Genomic DNA, 23,835 nt, shown 5'->3' with positions numbered 1-23,835 from the left:
GGGGGGGGGGGGGGGGGGGGGGGGGGGGGGGGGGGGGGAGGCGGTCAACTTGATCTCAGGATCCCAAGATCATGACCTGAGATGAAGGCAGACGCTTAACCAACTGAGCCACCCAGGTGCCCCTACTTTATTTTTTAATCAAAATAGTAGTATGACCTTGGAAGTTACTTAGCCTCTCTGCCTCAGTTTTATTCATCTATAGAATGAACTGTAATAGTATCTATCTCATTGGGTTATCAGGATTAAATGAGTTAATATTTGTGAAACACCTAGAATAATGGCCTCACACATGGTAAACCTTTGATGAATATTTACTATTATTATTATGAACATAGTTTAAAAAATCAAATAGTGCTATAACTTTATTGGAAGGGGGTACTTCTCTATTGAGATTCTTCTGTCTCCATCCCTTTTGCAACCCAGAGACAATATTTTATTGTTAATGTAAATATTTTTAGTTTATTTTTCTCTAATATTTATCTCCATGTTTCTAAATAGTAGACTCTCTGATGTGTATGTTTAAGATACTATTGACCACCTATGAGGGAATATGAGGAATTAGCTTCCTTACACCATCCCATTCCACCCCATTTTTCTGCCCTTCATCCTTTAAATATGGTTATATCATAACTTTTGGCTAAACAAATATTGAGCATTAACTTATTTTAACTATGTAAATTATTGTTCATTTCTATAAATGTTTATTTTCCTTGAGCAGATAGTCATCCCCTTCTCATATATTCTTATTTTCCTATGCACCTTTCTCTTCCTTTTCCAAAATTTTCGCACAGAATCATAAAACTACTTTGTACAATATTTTTCATAAGGTTATTCCATTTAGCTCCACTTTTTTCCTTTTAAGGAAATCTCCTGGGATGCCCTTTCTGGACTCCTTCAGCCTACTACTGCCCCAAATTGAACTGGTTACACGTTAGGCCTGCTGTGTCTCCCTCACGTTGAATACTCGGTTTCCTTGATCCAGTGCCTTCCTTTTTCTTGGTTTATACCTTTGTTTCAGTGGAGTACATCCTCAAGTAGCTTCCTGAGAAAGGATGCATGGGAAATACGACTTTTAGATTTTATGTTTTGATCAGAGTTCTGTTTCTGAGAATTTAACACAGTCTCATCCCTTTAATCAAAATGCAATTTTGTTAGGCAGTGTCCATAAATCAGTGTAGGTCTGTACCTTCAACATCATTCCTTACAAGAGAAACAATCAATCAGAAGCTCTGCTCAAAGTGATGCTCCCTGAGCTCAGATTTTTTTCATCCACCCAAACTGGTCAAGTCCCCACTAGCATACCACAGAGTACTTCTGGGGGTATGTGTATCCCAGTATTAGACAAACAGGCCTAGATTAACAACTGTTTATTAGGACAAGTTGTGAAAGCCGATAGTATCAAAGGAGAAAGTGCGCTGGGAGTGTGAGCCATTTGCTTATGACACTTATTTCCCATCATGACCTTCTTCAGCCCTGTAAATGGCACCCCTGTGTTTTCGTGGGTCAAAATGCCCAGTGTACGAAGGGTAGCATGGTAACTTGGTGTTCCATGTTTAGACATTCTGACCCTACTGACACTCAGTAACAAATCAGTGGTTTCTTAGAAGGAGAATATTTGCCAAAGAAAGCATGGGTTTGCTCTATGTTATCAGGGCTCTTGGTGGGCTCCGTGTATCCCCCCAATCTGGCACAGACCTCATATACTGTTGGAGGCACTGGGCCAAAAAGGTGAATTGAGAGGACTGGAGCCTGGAGCAGCTGGAGCAGGTTCTCCTGCTCTAGCTGCCACTGAAAGTTGGTGGCATTATGGTTTACTCAGTAAAGGGGTCAGAGTAGCAATCTCAAAAGTGGGTATATGTTTCCGCCAAAATATAAGGGAGTCCACCAAGCATTGTGACTCTTTCTTATTTTTAAGGAGTGGAAGATGCAGCAATCTGTCTTTCACTTTGGAAGGGATATTCAGAAATTCCCTAGACCACTAGACTCCCGGAAGCCTCAGTGAGGTGGCAGCCCCCCCGCCCCCCGAGTTTCCCACTCTCTGGCACACCTATGCTTTACCAAAGAATCTAGGGCACTTTGTACTCCCTGCTTCCAGGTGCAATAATCAGCATGTTATCATCAATGTACACTGTAATGTTCTGTGGGAGGGGGGGGGGGTCAAGTTTCCTGTGGAGTACAGCATAACAGCCAGAGAGAGTTGAGGCAGTGCTGAGTAAGACAGTCCTGAGTAAGACTGGAGAGTCTACACCCTCTCGGTCAGGTAAAAACAGCTGTCTCTGATATTGTTTGTGCACAAAGATGGAGAGAATAGCATTTGCCAGATCAATTGCCATAGAATAGTTTCCAGAGGTAAGTTTATTTGCTCCAATAAATAGACTATCTGAAATGGCCACCACTAATTCATTTAACAATATAGCCATTCTCCAAGACTTGTCTGCCCTCTTCAGGAGCCAAAAAGGCAAGTTAAATGGCGACATGCTAGGAATCCCACTCCTGTAATCTCTGTGACTTCCTAGGGTGGCAATACTGGTTTATTGGTTTACTATTTGGGGAAAGAGCAGGCAGTTTCAGACTCATCCACCAAAATAGCTTCTGTCTATGAGTAAGGGGGTCAGGGGAGGAATTGTGGACTAATGTTAAGTACGTGTATTGCATCTATACTTTCAGTATCTATAGGAACAACCACATGGACTCTCTGGACCCATCGTGATACCAACTTGGGCCCACACTCCATTTTCTCCTGATGCTATGAGCCCACATTATGAGCACAGTCATACTTAGGGTCCTCGGGGATAAAGGTTAGCACAGAACCAGTGTCCAGTAATACTTTAAATGTCTGCCCTTTCTAGACAAGCCAAAACCCAGACTGTTAACTATAGAGGACAAACGATGGTTGCCAGAGGAGAGGTGAGTAAGGGGATGGGTGAAATAGGTGAAGGAAATTAAGAGTACAGGTAACGTATAGAATTGTTGAATCACCATATTGTACACCTGAAACTAATATAACACTGTATGTTAGCTATATTGGAATTAAAATTTAAAAAAATAAAATAAATGTCTGCCCTTCCCCCCTTGCACAGCTGCTCTGGTAAATGTCTGCATGTTCTCTGGGGAAAGGTTAGAAGATTTTCGTAGGTGCTACTTCAGATACTACCAAGGGGTCTGTCCCCAAGGATGACCAGCCTCCTCTTTATTCAAGGAGTTTTTGGCCTGGGGATTGGATGAGGAGCCCTCTCTTATGTCATAGTGGCTCACTGGACTACATTTCATCAAACCTCAGGTTTTTCCAGCTATGGAGTCCAAGGAGAACCTTAAAGGGTGTTCATATTTTTAGTCCTAGGGACCCTATGATCTATTAGCCACTGTCAAAGATCCCTGTGGATTAAATTATTTTTATTATGCTCACAAATTCTGTGGGCCAGAAATTCAGACAGGGCATAAAGGGGACAGCTCATCTCTGCTCCATGTTTTCTGGTCCCAGTGGAATACTCAAGGGCTGGAGGCTGGAATCATCTGAAGGCTCACTTACTCACCTATCAGGTAGTTGATGCTGCCTACTGGCTGGGGGGGGTCTCAGTTCCTCTCTACATGGGCCTTTCTGTGTGATCTCTCTGCATGGGCAGTTTTGGCTTCCTCCCATGGAAAAGTGTCTGGATTCCAGGGGCAGGCATTCCCAAGAGAGAGTTGTAGGCAGAAGCTATGTCACCTTTTCTGATTTAGCCTTGGAAGCCATACAGGATCACAGGCTCATCCATGTTCTAGGGAAGGAAAGATAAAGCTGCACCCCTGAATAGAAGAGTGTCAATGTCACATCGTAAAAGCTTGTGAAATGGGATAAATATTGGTGTGGCCATCTTTGGAAAACACACTCTACCACAAGTAGGAAACATCAAGTTTTTATCACCATCGTCTATCAATCCTGGTCCTCGGGGACTTAGCATGGATAGGGCTTGTTGGTCTCCTGCATGCAGAAATGATGGCTGTAATATTTCATTAAATATGCATATACACACTGAAATTTGTGTACAGTATACAATACAGTGCACAAATAATGCCATCAATGCGGCATATCTGAATGCATGCATGAACATTTAAGAAATTTTATTTCAGTGTTCTGTATGGTCATGAGGATTGGCCACCTCCTCAGAGATTTTAAATTAGGATCATATGCCATGGAACCAATTTTTACAACTACTGTCATGCTTGTTACAAATAATAACTATCGAGCTTTTTCCAGATTAAAGCTCCTTGTTTTGACTTGACTTTTTCTATTGAGATTTGATCTCTATTTTTAGTAAAGACACTGTATTTTTCTTTTCTTTCTTTCTTTTTTTTTTTTTTTAAAGATTTTATTTATTTATTTGACAGAGAGAGAGATAGCGAGAGAAGCAACACAAGCAGGGGGAGTGGGAGAGCGAGAAGCAGGCTTCCCGCTGAGCAGGGAGCCCGATGTGGGACTCGATCCCAGGACCCTGGGATCATGACCTGAGCTGAAGGCAGACGCTTAACGACTGAGCCACCCAGGTGCCCTGTATTTTTATTTTCTAATAAAAATAGAATGAAAATCTAATGTTGAATGAACTATTTTCTCTTGAAATTGGAATATCATTTGAAACTTTTCTCAGTTTTAATAGAATCACCAACCTGAACAGTCTGCTTGAATCCAGAAGTTAAATGAATATTACTAAATTACAAATGCAGATAGTATCAACACATGACAATAAATTCTAACTAAAAGAGCATTGGTGGGTGGGTGGAAATACTATGCAGAAGGTAGTGAGCAATTTTTCATTGAAGCATTTAAAGAGAGAGAAACAATTCTTCAGTGAGTAGTAGTTCAGATAATTGGGCATTTTTCAACACTATCCCCCATGCCCCCTATTCTCCAAGCACATTAGATGACTCAGTCTTTCTGGAACATTTATACACAAAGTCATTGCACATTCCATTTCTTCTTCTTGGAATGTCACCTTCTCAAGCCATTCTCTGAGAAGCAAATTCCTGTTCAAACTTAAAGACACAAATCAAAATCATCTCTTCTGTGAAGCTTCTCTCATACCCGCAAAGCCAAAATCTTCACTTCGCTTCTGTAATCACAAAGCACTTTGTGAATAAGCTACTACTACTACATTGCGTGCTCCTGGGAAGGGAGGGGAGAGACAAGTAAAGGGTGAGTAATATCTAATCTTTGTACTCTGTCCAGTACTCAGCAATCAAGAATGGTTTGTTGCATAAATTATCAGTTCTAAAAAGTTGTCATTCCAAGGGAAAGGAGAGCTGTTAAAAATACAGATTCCTGGTCTTACTGAATCAGACCCTCAGGAGGGTGGATCTTTTCGATGAGCGACCCAAGTGGTCCACGGAACAGACTTTGATGAACCCTGTCATAGGCTGGACACCACACTGTAACTGTCCAGCCTATTCTGTCTGAAGAGCTCATTTTAGCTTCTCCTGTTCTTAGTTAGCCTTGCTTGTTATGTTTTCTAAGCCATTTGTTTGAACTTCAAGTTCTTCCACAAGATTTTCATTTAGCTTTCAGATATGGATACACATTCTGGAACCACCTGCCCTAGAATTTAATTTTTTTTAGCTGACATATAATTTTATATGTGTTAAATTAACCTACATTCATAGGTGTGTGTGTATACAATTAATGAAGTTGAGGCATATGAAACATTATGGAAGTTACAGTTTTTATGCCATAGTGTTTTCCTAATTATATGTTTATACTGTCAAAAATGTCATTAAAGTTATAAATCATAACTGACACAAATATCTTATAGGATTTCAGAAAATGGGGGATCATAGTATAAAATATAATTAGACCTATGTTCCAATAAATAATGTGTTAATAATTTATTTTCTGGTTTAAAAAAATTCTTTTAAATAAGCTCTCCACCCAATGTGGGGCTCAAACTTACCACCCCAAAATCAAGAGTCGCATGCTCTACTGACTGAACCAGCCAGGCCCCCCAAGAATTCATTTTCTAACCAAGTTTACTTTGGAAATTATTTAATCAGCTAAACCGATTCTAGTGTTAAGTCTTTCAATACTATCCTCCCTAACCAAATGAAGTCAATAAAGAAACTGGAGAAGAAAACCAGTTTCTCCATTTCCATTTTTTAGATAATGCCTAACATAGAACTCGCTCCCTGATGTTTTAAATGGACCATGTGTTTTGTACAATTGTTTTTTAAATGACTCAGTAAAGGAAGAAAGTGAATTCTGCCTACTCTGCCCACATGATTGAAATGCAATCCTCAAGACACAAAAGAACACACTCAAGAGGGAACTATTAAAATGTAAATCCATTGAAATAGGCTGGAAAGAATGCTATTATAAATCTTGATAAACCCTAAAATAAGATAATGGAAAAATAAGCCATAATAAGTACATAATCAAATATTCCACGTCAAATGGTGATAGTGTCTTCCCTTAAAAAACTCACTGAAGGCTTAGCCCACTTGATTCTGTCAACTTGGTTCGTGAATTCAAAAGTCAAAAAAATTTTTTCTACCAGGTAAGCATTAAACAAATATTTTTATCACATTCCTCTTTTTCTCTTGACTTTTTTTTTTAAGATTTTATTTATTTATTTGAGAGAGAGAATGAGATAGAGAGCATGAGAGGGGGGAGGGTCAGAGAGAGAGGCAGACTCCCTGCTGAGCAGGGAGCCCAACGTGGGACTCGATCGTGGGACTCGATCGTGGGACTCGATCGTGGGACTCGATCGTGGGACTCGATCCTGGGACTCCAGGATCATGACCTGAGCCGAAGGCAGTCGCTTAACCAACTGAGCCACCCAGGCACCCTTCTCTTGACTTTTTAAAGAAAGTGATTTCATGAAGTTTAGGCAGCAAGTGACACAGACAATAGTGAAGTTTATTTGGGTGATAATGATATTAGAAATTGGGAAATGCTGCCTTTGCAAGTGAAAAACAAAAAAGATCAGAATTGTATGAAGAAGTTTCTCCAAGGGAACGCTCATTGTCCTCTATGGTCAAAGACATTGTGTCTATAAATTCACCTAAGTGAAATTACATCCATGGCACCAAAAATCAACCCTGGAGCCAAATTGAGACAGGAGGGAACAAGCGAAGATTTACAATGCAGTTCTCAGACAAACCGTGAGAGACTATGGACTATGAGAAACAAACTGAGGGTTCTAGAGGGGAGGGAGCAGGGGGATGGGTTAGCCTGGTGATGGGTATTAAAGAGGGCAGGTTCTGCATGGAGCACTGGGTGTTATACGCAAACAATGAGTCATGGAACACTACATCAAAAACTAACGATGTAATGTATGGTGATTAACATAATAATAAAACAAAACAAAACAAAACAATGCAGTTCTTGGAGAGTGTACCAGGAAAACAAAACTTTGCCACAGACTGCCTCAGCCCCTCCGTCTGGGAGGGCTACACCAACTCCATTCTCAAAGAATCATGACACTGGTTCTCCAAGAGAGGGATGCAGAAGTCAGGGCATCTCCCTTACCCCCAAAGCAGGGAGCTTCAGAGAGAGAAAACTGGGAAGCCCTAAAGATAGAGACGTGGGGCCGGGTGGTACAGTGGTTAAGAACCCTCTGCAGTCTGAATCTCAACTTCTCCATTTGCCACTGTAACCGAGGGAAAGTTTTCTTAAACCTCTGCCCCTCGATTTCCTCATCTGTAAAACATAGGCGATTATACCATTTGCTGATTTGGATTAATTGAGATTTGGATTCATGACATGCTTCACCTATAATCAATAAATGTTAACCATGACAACAATAGTGATGCTGCTGAAACATTGAATATTATCATTTGTGCCCCTCCCCCAAAGGTGAGATAGTCGTGGTGGAGTTACTGTAGCACCTGGAAACCCATCAGGTTTGAACAGCCTAGAGAGGAAAGGAGTCTCTGACTGAATTTCCAATTTTTTTTTCCTAGAACACTGCTTTGAATTGGTATTTATTACTTATTTTAAAATTGATCTGCTAGAGTTGAGAAGGAATCTTGGGAGAATCCAACTAAGGCTTCACAGAAATTTTAAAGACAAACTAATTGGAGAATCAAGATATAAGAAAATAAACAATGATTTTTAAGAACATACGGTTAGCCTTTAAAATTTTTTCCTTTTAAGGTGATGTGAGATTTAAAAGTTACTAGAGTATTATAAGCTCATTATTTAATCTATGATACTCTGGGAAAGAATGCAGTCCATGAAAAAAATACTTGAATTTTCATCACAGGCTATTTTTCCTCATGTGAAAAAAGACCTTGCTTCTAAAACTTCACCCACACTACCTCAAAGTATTCTAAAGGCGAGGAACATTTCTTTTTTTCCCACGTGAAACCACAACATACCTACTACAGACTTTACTCACTCAGTGAAAGTTTTTGTCTGACCTTTTCAGAAACACGTGGACGTGACTCTCCTGGTCAAATCATAGAGTTGTCATTTGGGGGAGATATTTATTTTAAACCCATTTCCCCGCAATAAAAACTAAATAGCGAAGAGTTCAAACTGAACTAAATTGCAAAATTTAAAAATCTGCCTTAGTTCCATTTGGTTGCTAGTTGTTATTCCCTAAAATGTTTACTGTACCTCTTGGGTCGAGTATAGCCATTGCAAAAAAGGCTCTGATGGATTTTTAAGGTTTCACACATCCTTTGAAGAACACAATCAGGTGGCACCTACTCTCACTTTATAAACTAATTGACCATGGTATAGAAAGCAAAATGTTTTAATAGAAGGCAAGGAAATGTCCAGCACATTATAGGACATAAACAATAAAAAAAAAAATCAGAGGCCCCTTATGAACACTAAGCTAAGGCGAAGTATAGGTCCTCAAGAAAGGACCTACCACACTTGTCCTTTTTGCTGGCTGGAATGGTGACTTAGTCAGGCTGCCCAGCCACTTCCCCAGTGGGCAGGATCTTTTCTGGGAAAAATATTGCAAAAGTGTTTGTAGTCCTGCCTTCTGCTGGGTCCTTTCTTGGTGTGCCTCCAAGAAGAGAATCATAAAAATGTAGAGCTAGAAATTATTTTGGAGAGTTTACAGATTAGAAGAAATGAAATCCAGAAAAAGGAAGTAATTTACTCAAGTCCAAACACCCAACAAATAGTAGGACTGGAGACTTATCTAATGGCCTATATTGCTTCTAAACCCAACTGCTGCTTTGGAAGATCTCAGAATTCAGAATTTCACAGAAATTTTTAGCTTTATATATGTTATACTGTTATTAATAGAACATTAACCATATGTGCAGAGGGTAAATATACAGTGATCCAATCATTAAAATAAGATTTGTGTAAGATGTTGTAAATTTGTTATGTATAATAGAAAACAACCAAATTTACTAAAATTTAAAATATTTTTGTGTTAAGAGAAATGTTTACTGTGAAAATAGCTTCATCATCTTGAATAAAAAGTGTATATAAGTGTGTTATTATTAATTCTACCAACATTTTTGAAATTTCACTATTACCAGGCATAGTCCTAAGTGTGAAGATGCAGGGAAAAAAGAAAAAAGAGCCCTGTTCCAACTTGCCAGTGAATTGAGGAGGGTGATGTAAAACAGACCGACCAGTGTGATCCTGGGATTAAAGCTGCGGGTGCTCAGGGTGTGATGCCTGTGGCAGGACAACAGAAGGGGGGCTTAACTGTGGAGTAAGAAAGAGAAGGTTCCCCCAAACAGATGCACCAGAGCTGCATCTGGAAAGAAGGGAAGTAAAAGAAAAAGGGCATTAAAAGAAGAAAGAGCAGCATAGACCAGCCAGTAGGTGTGACAGCACATGGCAGATCTGGGGACTATGTGCTTCTTCTTCTTTTTGTTTTTGCTTTTCTTTTTTTTTTTTGGAAGGTTTATTTATTTATTTATTTATTTATTTATTTATTTATTTATTTATTTATCAGAGAGCGAGCACAAGCAGGGGGAATGGCAGAGGGACAAGCAGGCTCCCTGATGACCAGGGAGCCCGATGCGGGACTCAAAGTGCGGACCCTGGGATCATGACCTGAGCCGAAGGCAGACACTTAGCCGACTGAGCCACCTACATGTCCTGGGACTATGTGCTTCTAAATGGCGGAGTCCCAGGCAGGGGAGGGCAGATCCTGAAGAGGACTGTGCATCATACTAAAAAGTTTGTATTTTACCAGAAAATAGTGAGAAGGTGTTGACAAACTATATGCTCTAAAATAATGCAAATCAAATTATGCTACAAAGGGGCCCCTGGGGTGGCTCAGTTGGTGCCAGGGTCCTGGGATCGAGCCCCACATTGGGCTCCCTTCTTAGCGGGGAGCCTGCTTCTCCCTCTCCCTCTGCCTGCCACTCCCTCTGTTTGTGCTCTCTTTCTATCAAATAAATGAATAAAATCTTTTAAAAAATTATACTATGAAGCTAATGGTTTGTTTGTTTGTTTCCCCTACTCTTTAACATCGGAAATTTTCCTAGAACATCTGGGAGTCGAATGTGATAAAATCACCAGCATCCAGTTGTAGAGCTGACAGAAATCTGTTTCCTCATCTGTAAAATGGAGATCATTTTAGGGTTGTTGTAAGAAACACATTAAAGCCTGTTAAACATTTATTGCAGTGCCGGGCATATTGTAAACATTCAGTAACAGTAAATTGGCACCATCTTTATTGTGATCATCATCATTATAAAAAACTGAATCAGAGGGGAGCCTGGCTGGCTCAGTTAGTGGAGCATCTGACTGTTGATCTCAGGGTCATGAGTTCGAGCCCTATGCTGGGTGAGGAGACTACTTTAAAAAAAAGAAAAACTGAATCAGAGAAAATGGATTCAAATGCTAAGGGTTAATTTTAACATCTAGAGTTAAGAATACTTTTCCAAATCTGCTGATTGTGTATTGTTTAGAGTAATTAGGTCCCTTCAGAGAGAAATACTTTGTTAGTGACAGAGCCAGGAAAAGACATCAGTTAGCAAAATGCATTGACTATGTACTTGTGAGGAAGTTTTCTGCTGATTTTATTGTCCAAGAGAATGTAAGAAAAGAAAACTTGAGTTTCAGCGGTTGAGAGCAGTATCTGAAGAGAGCTGTGTGGTTGGTAGTTAGAGGTGGAAGAGGAAAATATCAAGGTCTATAGTTAGCAACTGGGGATAAAAATTAACTTTCTTTTTTGCTTCCCTCTACTGATTTTCAGGCCCACAATAAAGAGAGTATATCATGCTTTTAATTTGCTATTAGATTGTAACTAATTATTTATAATCTATCCTCATACTGTAATGACTAAAGATTATTTTTTGCTGCATTTAATTGGGATATTTTCTGTAATTGTTCCAAACTGGAAATTTGAAATGTAATTCAACGATTTCAGTTTGGTTCTATTAAAGATTAGGTAGGTCAGAATTAGATTTACTATGTGCATAATACCATCTCTCTATTAAAAAAGGACCATATTTCAATATTCTGTAGAATAATAAGTTTATTTTCTGTGTTCTGTTTTGCTAGTGCTCCTATATTCCTCCCTGTAAAAGAGAAAATCAGAAGAACTTGGAAAGCGTCATGAATTGGCAACAGTACTGGAAAGATGAGATCGGTTCCCAGCCATTTACTTGCTATTTTAATCAATTTCAAAGGTAAGCCAGTATTTACATGTGCATATTAAAGTTGTTTGTAGCCTTTGTAGCTTGTTACAAAATAAATCATAGATTGTGCTCACTTGACAAAGTATCTGACCTGGGGATAGTCTCGACTCTTTCTTTGCGTGGAGTTAGGGAAGCGACTTTACAGGTTGGGAGGCAAGTGAAGAATATGGAGGACAAAAAGAGAACCTATATCATGGCACTACCTTCTGGATAGATTAAGAAAGTGCTTTCAGATAGGAACATCAGATACTAGTAGTGCTCCCTGAGAATTACAGATCGATGCACATAAACTGAACAATATGTGGATTTGTGAGCATTTTGGACTGCATCAAAACTTATCTTTCCTTTTCCTTTCTATTCCGACGAAGTATCGAGGAAATGAGTTCACATCATTTAAACTTCCCTGACTTAGAGAGAACTCAGGTTATGCCATATAACCACAGCTCACTGGACTAGAACACTACAGTACTTACCCAGGTTCATCATAGTAATTTCTTCATTAAGCATTTATTGAGTATTCACAACTCCTTGCCGTCTTCTCCACTTAGATATTCCAGTTCCAGTGAACCTTCTCTTCCTCCCCTAGTCCCTCTTAGTGAAGGCACTACCATCCACTCATTTACCTAGTCCAGAGAACTGTAATTCCTAATTCACGTTTCTCCTTTACGCACTGTAGCTTATATTTGCCATCATGCTGATTTTACCTCCGTAATAACTCTTCTCTGCCTTCCTTCTGCCACTGTGTTAAGTCAGATCCACATGATTTCTCAGCTCTGTTAATACAACAGTTCTTCCAACTAGTCCTTCTACCTCCAACCTGCCCCCAGGCCAAGCCCATTGTTCGTGCTGCCACTGAGGTGCTTTCTAAACATGAATTTAATCAGGTTACTCCTCATGGTTTTCAGAGTAAAGTCAGCACATCTTGGCATGGCTTAACCATCAGGTGGCTATTGTTGCATAACAAACCACCCAAAGTCTAGTGGCTTACAACAATAATGATTTATTATTTCTTATAATTCTGTGGGTTGGCTCTGAGATTTACGTGCAGTCAGATGATGGCTGGAATAGCTGTGTGGGGCAAGATGGCCTCTCATGCTCAGCACTTGGTACCAGTGTGGCCAAAGTGCCTCAGTTCTTTTCCACTGGCCTCTCATCCTTCATTACGCTAGATCGCCTTCTTTACAATATGGTAGCCTCAGGGCAGCATCTCAAGAGAGCCAGGCCTTGGTTCTGGAATTAACATAACATCACTTTTGGTACATTTCATTGGTCAAAGCAAGTCATGAAGCCAGCCATATTCATGGGGTGTGAAAATCCAACTTTGCTTCTTTTTTTTTTTTTTTTTTAAGATTTTATTTATTTATTTGACGGAAAGATAGAGAGAGAGAGTACAGTAGGCAGAGTAGCAGGCAGCGGGAGAGGGAGAAGCAGGCTCTCTGTGGAGCAGGGAGCCCGACGTGGGGCTCAATCCCAGGACCCTGGGATCATGACCTGAGCCGAAAGCAGACACTTAACCGACTGAGCCACCCAGGTGCCCCTCAACTTTGCTTCTTAATAGAAGAAGCTGCAGAGGTTTTGTGGCCATATTTAACCTGCCACAGCATACAAGCCTCCTCGAGTTCTTGCTCCAAACTCCCATCTTTCCAGCTTCATCTTTATGCCCATACTCTTTGCAATAGCCACTCTGAACTATGTGCAGTTCCATAATATCTTATACTTTTATATCCATGCCTCTTTATTTGCTTCTCCTGCTTCTTGACTGCCTTGATGAAGACTCTTCATAGATATCACCTTTGCTGGTCTGTTTTCCTTGATCTCCAAGTTTGGTTTAGTTGTATATTAGTTAGGATGCCATCTGTTGCATGTAAACAGAAAACTGAGTCAAAGTATCATAAGGAATTAGGAAATTTATTATTGCATACAATAAGAAATGCACAGGTAGACCAACATTAGGGTTGTTTGATGCAGTAACCTAACAGGGTCATCAAGAAGCCAGGCCCTTTCTGGATGTCAGTTCTGCCTCAGATCCCCTCATGGTTACAATATAGTTGCTGCAGTTCCAGATGTCACAGCCAGGCATTGCAGTGTCCAAAGGCAAAAAGAAAACTATCTCTCAGGGTGCCTGGGTGGCTCTGTTGGTTAAATGTCTACCTTCAGCTCAGGTCATGATCTCAGCGTCCTGGGATCCAGCCCTACGTCAGGCTTCCTGCTCAGTGGGGATGCCTCTCTCTCTCTCTCTCTCTCTCTGCCCCTCCCCCACTCATGTTTTTTTTCTCTCTCTCTCTCTCTCAAATAAATAAATAAAATCTTTACAAAAAATAAAATTATCTTTCTTGGTATGTTTTTCTTGGAATTAGGAAACCTTTTCTCAACTTCCCATAACTGACCTCCCCTTAGGTATCCTTGTTTAGAATGAGTTCCTTTGCCTACACCTAAACCAGTCACAAGTATACCACTGAGTTGGGGATAGGGCAATATCTCCTAAGTTGGGTGGAGAAAGGGTGCACACCTGAGTAGAAAGGAAGGAAGAAGAAAGGGGCTAAGATGCTGTGGAACAGTCAGAAGTGCCAGCTTCAAGGTGTGTCTTCCCTGTTCTGTTTATGCAGCTCTATCCCAGAGGTCTGCAACCCTCACTTCACATAACTATGCCATAGGAGCTTAAAAAAAAATGCACCACAGACCTATTAAATTAGAATCTGGTGGTTGAACCTAGGCATTAGCATTTTTAAGAATTGATTTTAGGGAGTTCTAATATGCCACCAGATTGAGAACCACTGCTTTATCCTCTCACTTATCACTCTACTGGAATAATTTGTGGACCCATCTTCCTCATGAGACTATATAGGGGTTAATGGTGTAGGACCTATTTTCTTTGGCTTTATATCCTTGGGACTTAGCACAATGCCTGCTTCTCAGCCAATAAAAGCTTGGTGAATGAATGAAATGAATGCAATGTGCCAGATTAATAAGGAAGGTTCTTTGCTTCCAAGGAATTAGAATTTATTGGGAGGAACAGGTGCTTATGCAAATAGAAATATGACTTCATCAGCTGGAAATGAAAGGGGAGAAGACCTTGAAGACAGGATGGCTGCAATAAACAAAGGCTTGACAATGTAAGATACATCAGGTGTTCAGGTTATTTGATAAGGAGTGGTGAATTTGTAAGGTGGAGAGGTAGTTTGAGGTTAGATTTCTGAAGGGTCATAAATGCCGTACTAAGGAGATTGTCTGCCATATGGGCAATGACAATTTGTGACAAGTTTTGTTTTGTTTTTAACCAAAGACGGACTTGAGTGGATCTCTGATTTAGAAAGTAACCAGCTTAGGGCCCCTGGGTGGCTCAGTCAGTTGAACTTCTGACTCTTGATTTCAGCTTCAGTCATGATCTCAGGGTGGTGGGATCAGCCCCACGTTGGGCTCCACGCTGGGCATGGAGCCTCCTTGGGGTCCTCTCTCTCCCTTTCCCTCTAACCCCTCCCAAATAAATAATCTAAAAAAAAAAAAAGAAAGTAACCGTTTTGAGTGTTGAATGTGTATTGGAGGAGAACAATGGAGAGTTAAGGGCAGAGTGCTCTAGCTCAGTGATGGGGAGAAAGTAAGGAGAGTACTGAGTGAAAAAAATAACCTCTTTGAGTGGCTACCATGTGCCAGCCATTGTGAATAACATTGTGTTTAGCTCACCAAATTTCTTATAGTAGTTCTAAGTGCCAGCTGCATGTAACATATGAAGAAACTGAGTTTTAAAGGAGTTAAATAACTCACCCAATGTCCACAGCTATTCAGTGAGAAAAACTGGAATCCAGTTAGTCTGACTTCTGAAGCTCCTTCTATTAACTGCCTGCTGGTCCTCATGAAGATTTTGGAGGGCCCAGATGAGAGCAGAAGTAGAAGCAGCCAACAGAGGGGTAGGTCAGGAAGATGTGTGAGAGTTACAATCAACAGAACTTAATGACAGTGTAAGTGCTGAGGAAGAGGAAGGTGTCATATTTGCATAGGTGAGAGAAAGGACAGGCCAGCTCTGACTGTGCTGAATTCGAGGGACTCACAAGAAATCCAGAAGATGTTTGAAAGAGTTAGAAATGCAGAGTTTTATTTTTATTAAAGATTTTTATTTATTCTGGGTGGTGAGGGGCAGGGAGAGAGAGAATCCCAAGCAGACTCCCCACTGAGCATGGAGCCTGATGTGGGGCTCGATCTCATGACCCTGAGATCCGGACCTGAGCCAAAATCGAGTCAGGCGCTCAACCAACTGAGCCACCCAGCTCCCCTAGAAATGCAGACTTTTAGTTCAGGAGCAGGCGGTCCGGGCCAGTGTTAGACAGGTCTGGGAGCGATAGAGGAATCAAAGAGGGAATGCATACCAGGGATCCATAGAGAGGAGAAATGTCGACAGAGTTTTGGGATCATCTATACCGAAGGTACAGGGAGAAGGAAGGTGGAGGAAGTGGCCAGATGGTGAGAGGCGAGTCGAAAGAGCATAGTGTCTTGGAAGGGGAGGTTTTAAGGAGAAAAGGGCAATCAAAAAGGGACTATTGAGAAGTCATTGGTTTTGGCAATCAGAGGTCTGTTGGCGGTTTTTGTGAAAACGGTGTAGGTGCCATCTTAGAGCAACGGGGTTAGAAGCCATTTTATATTAGCCTGAGGGGAGAATGTGAAGGCACTAATAAGTGCAGACTACCCTTGCAAGAAGTTTGCCATATCTGGAAAAAGAGTTTGGGGAGGAGGTAGTTCAAGGAAAGCAGGAATGTGTTCAGAGAAGTGAGCCCGCTACAGACTAAAACTGCTGAGGAAGAGAGAAGCTCTCTTGTTGAGCGTAGACAGTAAATGAGGCGGAGTGAAATGACACACCCTGAGGAAAATGAGACCAGATGAAACAAAAGGAGTAGTGGTCTTCTTTCTGTGAGGTGGGAGCCCGGGAACAGGGAAGGGGCACCAGAGGTCAAGACAGTTTGATTCTGAACCCACTACCGAATGAATCGAGTGATCCTTTACACTTCCTGCCCTGGACTAGGAGCTGGTCTCCGAGCTGATACCTGCAGCTGGAAGCAGGCAGGGGCTCCCCCCTCCCACGGGCTGTCCTGACCAGTTAGTGGTCATCTTAACAAACTTCCCCTCACTCCCCGCTCACGTATCTCTGAAGGCTGCCTCCCCCAAACACAGCTGCCTCCTGTGGGCATGAATTCTGAATCTCCTCAAGTCCCCAGCAAGAAGGACTGACTGTTCCTCCAGAGTGGTGAGAACTCTGAAAGACCTAGCCCTGCATTCCATGCTACTTGTGTTCACTTGAGCAACAGGAAGTGTCAGCCCTTCGTACCTCCTTCGGAATGATACCCATTCCCTACCATTGTCTCCCGGTCCCATTCCCAAGCTGTCGGGGGTGTAGACAGAAGTGGGGGCAGTCTGTCACCACCCAGAAGCACTCAAAACATGATTTTAAACGACTCTGGGAAATCAGAAGTTTGGAGTCTGGCTCTTGTACCACGACATATGTAAGAGGAAACGAGCACTGGAGGTGTGAAAATGGCAGCTCTCAGTACATGTCTTACTACTGCTAAACATGTAATAAAAATAGACTTACTGTAGAGACACCCAGATGCTCTCGATAAGATGAACTTTATATTTAAAGTAACCTTTAGATTTCACTCAGCTGTAGGAAATTGGGGAGAATAGTTACCAGGAAGTTTCCATTTTCAAGAAAGGATGTTACAGTATTTTAAAAATCTAAGACAGAGATTATTGGAATATCAGCTTTCACTGTTTAAGTCTTATGTAGGAGAGCTTTACTGAAGAGTAGAATCTGCAGCGGCCAGAGCAGCTACCAATAGCCATGCCCGCCCTAGGAGGCCAGGCCCCAGCGCTCACCCTTCCTACCACCCACAGGGAGGAAGCCGTGCTTGGTGGCTGATGCTGGCTACTTCCATTTGTGATCTTCCCAGATAATCTTTCAGCTCTTTGCTTCCCTCAGTGTTAGGGTTCACAATCTCCTTCCAATGTGTGGTTTTCCCTCTTACATTTTTTTTTTTTAATATATATAGGTAAGTCACATTTACCCTGCTTATACCATTTTGTTTTCTCTTAGCCTTTCCCTGGCTTATCCTTTCTCCGTGAAACTCACCTTACGCCCTTTTACTGAGTACGCTTTGAGATCCTCATTCCATTGACTGAAAACTTCTTTGCAGTCCCAGTCTTGTCATATAATTCTCCTACTTCATCTTTGCCTGACTGGCTTCACCTTGAAGAGAGCATGTCCTTGGGAAATGGTTACTCATTCCTCAATTCCCTCTGGATCAAAGGGCTGGGAGGAGCGATGGGTCTTAATTTTTTGAACTTTTCCTTTTATGGAGAGCATAGTGGTTTGTTTGTTTGTTTTTTTCATGCAGGTCTACTTTTTAATATTTTGTCCTCCTAAGTGGATAGTAGCTCACAGAGTGGACATAGTAGGTACACACACACAAAAACACACACACACACCTGTCCAACCAACAAGTCCAGCCATGCCACCTGCAGTCTTAAATTCATTCCCTTGGTCCAGGCCCTCACTATTTCTCATTATTGAAATGATCGTCGACTAGTCTTTCAGCCTTGGACTTTCATCCTCGCCCGCACTATACGGTTGTGTTTTGTTTTATTTAAATCTCTATTCGATCTTGTCACAATTCTCGATTAGATTTTTCTGCCTTCTAATTGTCCATAGGATAAAGACCATGCCTTCCAGTTCCAGCTCCAACTTCGGCTATTTAATTATGTGCTAGTCATGCGGAAACAAAAACAGAGCAATTGGGGGCGGGGGGGAGAAAAAGCCAGCCATGCCCCATGCCTTCATGGAGCTTAGAGTCTGTGGCCGCACCATCAGATAGATAATTATAACGTGGGGTAAATGCTGTGAAGGAAAAGTGAGGGTGCTGCTACGAGATATTGTAACAAGGTGCGGAGTTTCAAAGGCCTGTGTGAGTAAATCATGACTGGGTGGAGACCAGAGGGTGTTCAAGCGTTAGCTAGGAAAAAGTGAGGGGAACAATATTTCAGAAGGAGACACCACCATGTGTAAAGGTTCTGAGACAAGAGCGAGATTGGTGAGTTTTAGGACCTGAAAGGCCATCATGGCAGGGAGGCTATGAGTGCGGGGGAGCATGGCGAGCGTTGACACTAGAGAGAAAGTAGATAGGGTATATGCAGGTTTCTCTTAAATGCAGTGAGCAGCCAGGGCTGGGTTTTTAGGGGAGTGGTGACATGATCCGACTTAAAGGTTTCCACTTGTGTTGGGCTGTTCCAGTTACCTCAGAGTCCTCTTTGTTTCCCTTGCATATTGATGCCTATGCCCTGGTCCCTTTCCTCTTCCCTCACCTGGGGACACCTTCATCTTTTTCCACCTCTAGGAATTAGCATAGCACAGTGGTTATGGAAGGCGCCCTGGAACTAGCCACTTTCTAGAGTGTGTGGCCTTGGCTGTGTTCCTTTAACCTATCTGTGCCTCAATTTCCTTTGTAGAAGGGGGAAATAATAAAGTTATTGTGAGGTTATCAAGGAGATGCCATGGGCTTAGCCCATTGTACTTCCTATAAAAATGTTTGCTTCATTATTTTACTGCTATAAATAAGGTTTTCCTCAAATGTCAGTGTGTAACCTTCTCTTGTCTTTTCTGGTACAATCACTTACTTCCTCTTTCTGTGCTTCCATGCTGCTGTGGTTGTTTTTGTCACCCTATCATAGAGTTAGTTGAATATGTACCCTTCTTTCTTTATAGATTATGAATTCCATTAAGAGCAGCAATGAAGTAGCAAGCATCAGGCACCTGTGTTTACATTTCTCCTCTACCAGTTATTAACTCTAAGGAGTAAGGGTTTTATAAATGAGTAAAGCAAAATAGAACACAAGCCCAAAATAACTAAAAAGAAGAGATTCTATTGTTAAATAAAATGATTATCTTGTACTTCTGATACTGCACAGATACAGCCTAATTTTTAAGTTCATTCAAAGTATGTTTGTCCTATAGTAGATCTTTTTAAATTTAATTTACCCATAGCATTTTAGAGGAAGATGAACATTATGGCCTGACCTGAAATTGAGTAGAGTGCCCTTTAAACACAGTTTGAAAGCCATTCAAATAGAAGATTAAAAGCAACGGATTAGAAAAGGACCCCTCACTCACTTGGGGCTTAGTTTTCTTATCTATAAAATTTGATAGACTAATAGATTAAATGATCTCTAAGATTCCCTCAAGCTCTTGCATTTTACAGTTTTGTGATTCTCTGATTCTAAAGGCTTGTACACACAATCACAACAGCTTAAGATGCTAGATAAAACCCAAATGGTGAAAAGAGAAAGAAAATCAGCAAAGAACTAAGTGGTTAACAGTCTGGAGCTATTTAATGGGGGAGCAGTCTTCCTACCTCAACAATAATTGAGTTTCATAATGATGACACTGAGTCATCCAAAAAGGTTAAATTTGCTTCGGTGCGCTCTCCTTAAAAGGTAAGGGAATGTGTAACACATTTTTGGAAATATTTTTACCAATAATATTTTAGCATTATTGTTAGTTTTTATTCAACTTAAAAGGTTAAACTTCAGTTATTTGGAAAATTCACTTATGTGAATATTTACTTTGTCTTTTCATTTTAGGGGCCACAAAGGTCTGCCTGCTACAAAGTGCTCATCACTCTTCTCTCATGGTCTTCCCCTTTTCTGTGTCCTTGATTTCAACCATAAAATCGCCACCATTTTGGTCGCTTATTCTTTCATTTATTCCATAGGCTCTTGTTAATCACCTGCTATGTACCAGGCAGCGGTGGTCAAAGATAGTAAGACACTAAGACTTTGTCTCTATGTTCAAGGGACTCTTTGACTAGTATGAAATACATTTATGTAAATAAATAACTGGAATGCAGTATAGTAAGTTCTATAATGATAGCGATAGATATAGAATATAGGTATAGATATAGATGTAGATATAGATATATAGGGAAAGTTTGGGTTGAATTTTAGAGTGAGTAAGACTTTTCCAGACAAATGAAGGCCAGGGAAAGGGATTTCAGGGAAAACAATAGCATGTTCAAAAGCATTATGATTTGTAGTATCATGGGCAACTGGAAGAAATGTAAGGAGCTTCATATGCTTGGAAAGTGCCTTTAGGGGAAAAGTGTAGATGAACCTGAAGAGGTTGAATCAGATAACAGTACTGTGCTCTTATGCTTTGCTAAGTGTTTTAGACTTTATGTGCGGTAGAGGAGTGACAGTCACGTTCGTGTTCTAGAAAGACCAGTCTGGTGGCTGTGTGGAGGATAGACTTTTGCACCAGCCTGGGCAAGGGCTGAAAAGAGCTTGGGCAGAGGCAGACTTAGTGGAGGAACAAAGGGAGGGGATGGACATGAGGCTTTAAGGAAGTGGAACCTACCAACTTATAGATGCACGTGATGCATGATGGGGCAGGTTAAGAAGAGGATGGAATTGGATGATTTTAGCTCTCTGTCCTGGGTAAGTGTATTGGATGCAACATCTGCTGGGGGTGGTTCTAGGGAAGCTTCTGCTTTCCTGATGTAAGTACCTCTGCTTCCTGTTTCCACCCCCTTGTTCTGGCAGAAAAGTGGAGAGATGTGGCTTGAGGCCAGGAATGCAGAAGCCACTGGGGCAGCTTTGAGGTGACATGCATGAGGAAGGACATCTATATATTGAAAAGAGTAGAGCAAAAAGATAGAAAGAGCCAGCCTCCCAGCACCATCATTGAGTGGCTGCCCCTTGTCTGGCCTGCTGACCTCTGGATGTCTCGTTATGTGAGACAAACACCACTTACATGCTTACATACATAACTCTGCATACATTTATAACCAATATGGTAAAGAACAGTTGGTCAATTGTAGATGAATTTCACAATGTCTTTGCATTTGTTGTTGTCTTATGAAGCCCTAAAACCATATTTCTTTTAATATATGTATATGGTGAATTTAATTGTTTCATTGCCTTCTAAGTTTTCCTTTGTTTTTTTATGGGACAAATTACTAAAGAAAAAGCCTTGTCTTTGCTGGCAGACCTCTTGGGATACAGATGGCGAAAAAAAAAATGTGTATATAAAGATAGGAACTGATATTCTGAACAAATTCCATAGGGAAATTTTATTGAGTTTTGAATGAATTACTAAATACTAGCCTTGATCTTTGATAAAAATGCAATTTTTAATAAAGCTTTTTACTTTTGGTTGCTATTTACTCTGAAAAATATTTCTTATAATGTGTCGTTAAAGAAGAGACTTGTTCTGTAGTGAAATTTTAAAAGAACATATTGGCTTTCTCTTTAGGCATTGAATCCAATGATATATCTTGAGCTTAAAGAATAAAACAGTGAATCTGGAATCTTAACCAAACTGAATCTTTTCCATATACATTTGTGTCTGGTTACATATTAAGGGAGATTACATCAGAACTGAAAGCTCTCTCTAGTCTCACAATTTGTACTTTTAAAAAGAAAGTGGTGACTGCCATGGCTTCTCCAAGTATGCCCCGGACTATGCGTGGAATTCACTGCAGTGTTTTTCCAAAGTCTGACATCCAAACCGCTGTAGGCTGTATGTTACTTACTTACGATAATAACCTGAGGGCTTGTTTTCTGATGGTTATTCAAAGTGTTTTTACACTTCAGATTAATCTCCTAACAGCTTTTATCCTGTGGCAATAAAGCTAAGAATTGGGTGTTATTAAATCGCTTTTCATTTAAGATCGTGGATGCAGCCATCAAACAAAGCTCTGGGGGAATTTGTGGGAAAACTACAAGAACCGTAGGACAAGTAGGTCACAGAGTGCAGCATCATCAGAGGGCGGAATGCGGGGCAGGGCTGTGCGTCAGGAGACTTCAGTTCTAACCATAGCTCACACCGTGACCAGGTGTGTGACATTGGGCTACTTACCGGGGAGCTTTTGCCTCAGTTTCGTCTCAGATAAGATAGGGCCAGATCTAGCCTGTAGCACAGGGAGAGGGTATCCGAACCCGGGAGACATCTAGTCATTCACTCCACAAGCCAATCCCTGCCACATTTTTTTTTTTTTTCAAAGTATTTTCCATTCTCTATTTGAACAACTCCGGTGACCATGGACACATCACCTCTCCCTGAAGAAACCCATTCTGTTTCCAAACATTTTTAGTTGTCAGTGACTCATTTGGGAAATATCTAGCATAGACCCCTCCATAGTGACAGAAAGTGGATTAGAGGTCGGCAGGGACTGAGGAAGGAGGGAAATGGGAGTTACTGCCTAACAGCTCCAGAGTGTCCTTTTGGGGTGGTGAAAAAGTTTTGGAAACAGATAATGGTGATGGTGGCACGACATCACAAATGTAATTAACGCTACTAAATTGTATACTTAAGATGTCCACTTTCATATTATATACATTTTACCACTTTAAAAGCAATTTCATCTTGGTTAGCGCTGTGGTGTGAGTCGGAAGGTAGAGCGTATTGAGTTTTACGGCAGAGGAAATGGTCTTTAAGGTCACCGGCCAGGGAGGAGCAGGCTAAGGATCTGAACCCGAGACCCTGACCCCCAGTCCATAGGGGTCCTACGATCCACACTGTTGTCAATGTTCGTGATGTTCTTCTGTGCTTGGAGCCGGCCTGAATCGGGGAAGCCAGAACATTTCCGCCACCATCGTTCAATCTGGAGACTACAACTCAGTTAATGGGGCCTGACAAAGCACTATTTGGGCAGCCGCAACGTACTGTTAAGTCCTACAGAGCTTATTTATAGTTAATCAAACTGAGTCCTCCCAAATCTGCTTTATACATTCTACTCTCCAAACAGCCCCCCCTCCCACTTCTAAACTGGGAGGATGGCGTTCTGGATTTAAATGCAAGGATTTAAAATGTATCCCTATTTAAACACATATCGTTGCTTTTTCTGATTCTTCCACTCTCTTCCAATTATTTTGAATCTTGATTCTAGCACACATCATATTTGTTACTTCTTTCATCATAAAATGTTAATCCAAATTGTAAATCAAAATGACTTCGGTTCCCTTATTCGAGTTATGGATAAAAATGCCAGAAAGGACTGCGTCGCAGACAGACACCTGACTGTTTAGCTGGTGGTCTTCCCCTGGCCTTACTTGGGAATGACCAGCACCTTCATATAGGCTTATTCCGTTCCAGAAACTGTTTAAGTGCTCCATACGTTGAATCTCATTGAGTCTGTGGAACAGCCCAACAAGGTGTTATTGTCACACTCATCACTTTATGCATGAGGGAATGAAACACAGAGA

General features: G+C 41.1%; 1 protein-coding gene across 1 annotated transcript in view; it reads left to right on the top strand.

The window, feature by feature from the left end:
* Positions 1-23,835, top strand: part of KCNMB4 (potassium calcium-activated channel subfamily M regulatory beta subunit 4) — a 60,274-nt gene that overhangs the window by 16,984 nt on the left and 19,455 nt on the right. Inside the window, exon 2 of the mRNA XM_035002138.1 lies at positions 11,459-11,586. Within this exon, the coding sequence (XP_034858029.1) occupies positions 11,459-11,586 (128 nt within the window). The remainder of the gene's footprint in view (positions 1-11,458; positions 11,587-23,835) is intronic.

The sequence above is a fragment of the Mirounga leonina genome, unplaced genomic scaffold, assembly GCF_011800145.1.
Source record: "Mirounga leonina isolate KUSES-001 unplaced genomic scaffold, KU_Mleo_1.0 Mir_126, whole genome shotgun sequence".
NCBI lineage: Eukaryota > Metazoa > Chordata > Mammalia > Carnivora > Phocidae > Mirounga > Mirounga leonina.
The sequence above is the reverse complement of the archived record's forward strand: the minus strand, read 5'-3'. Positions and strand labels throughout refer to the sequence as shown.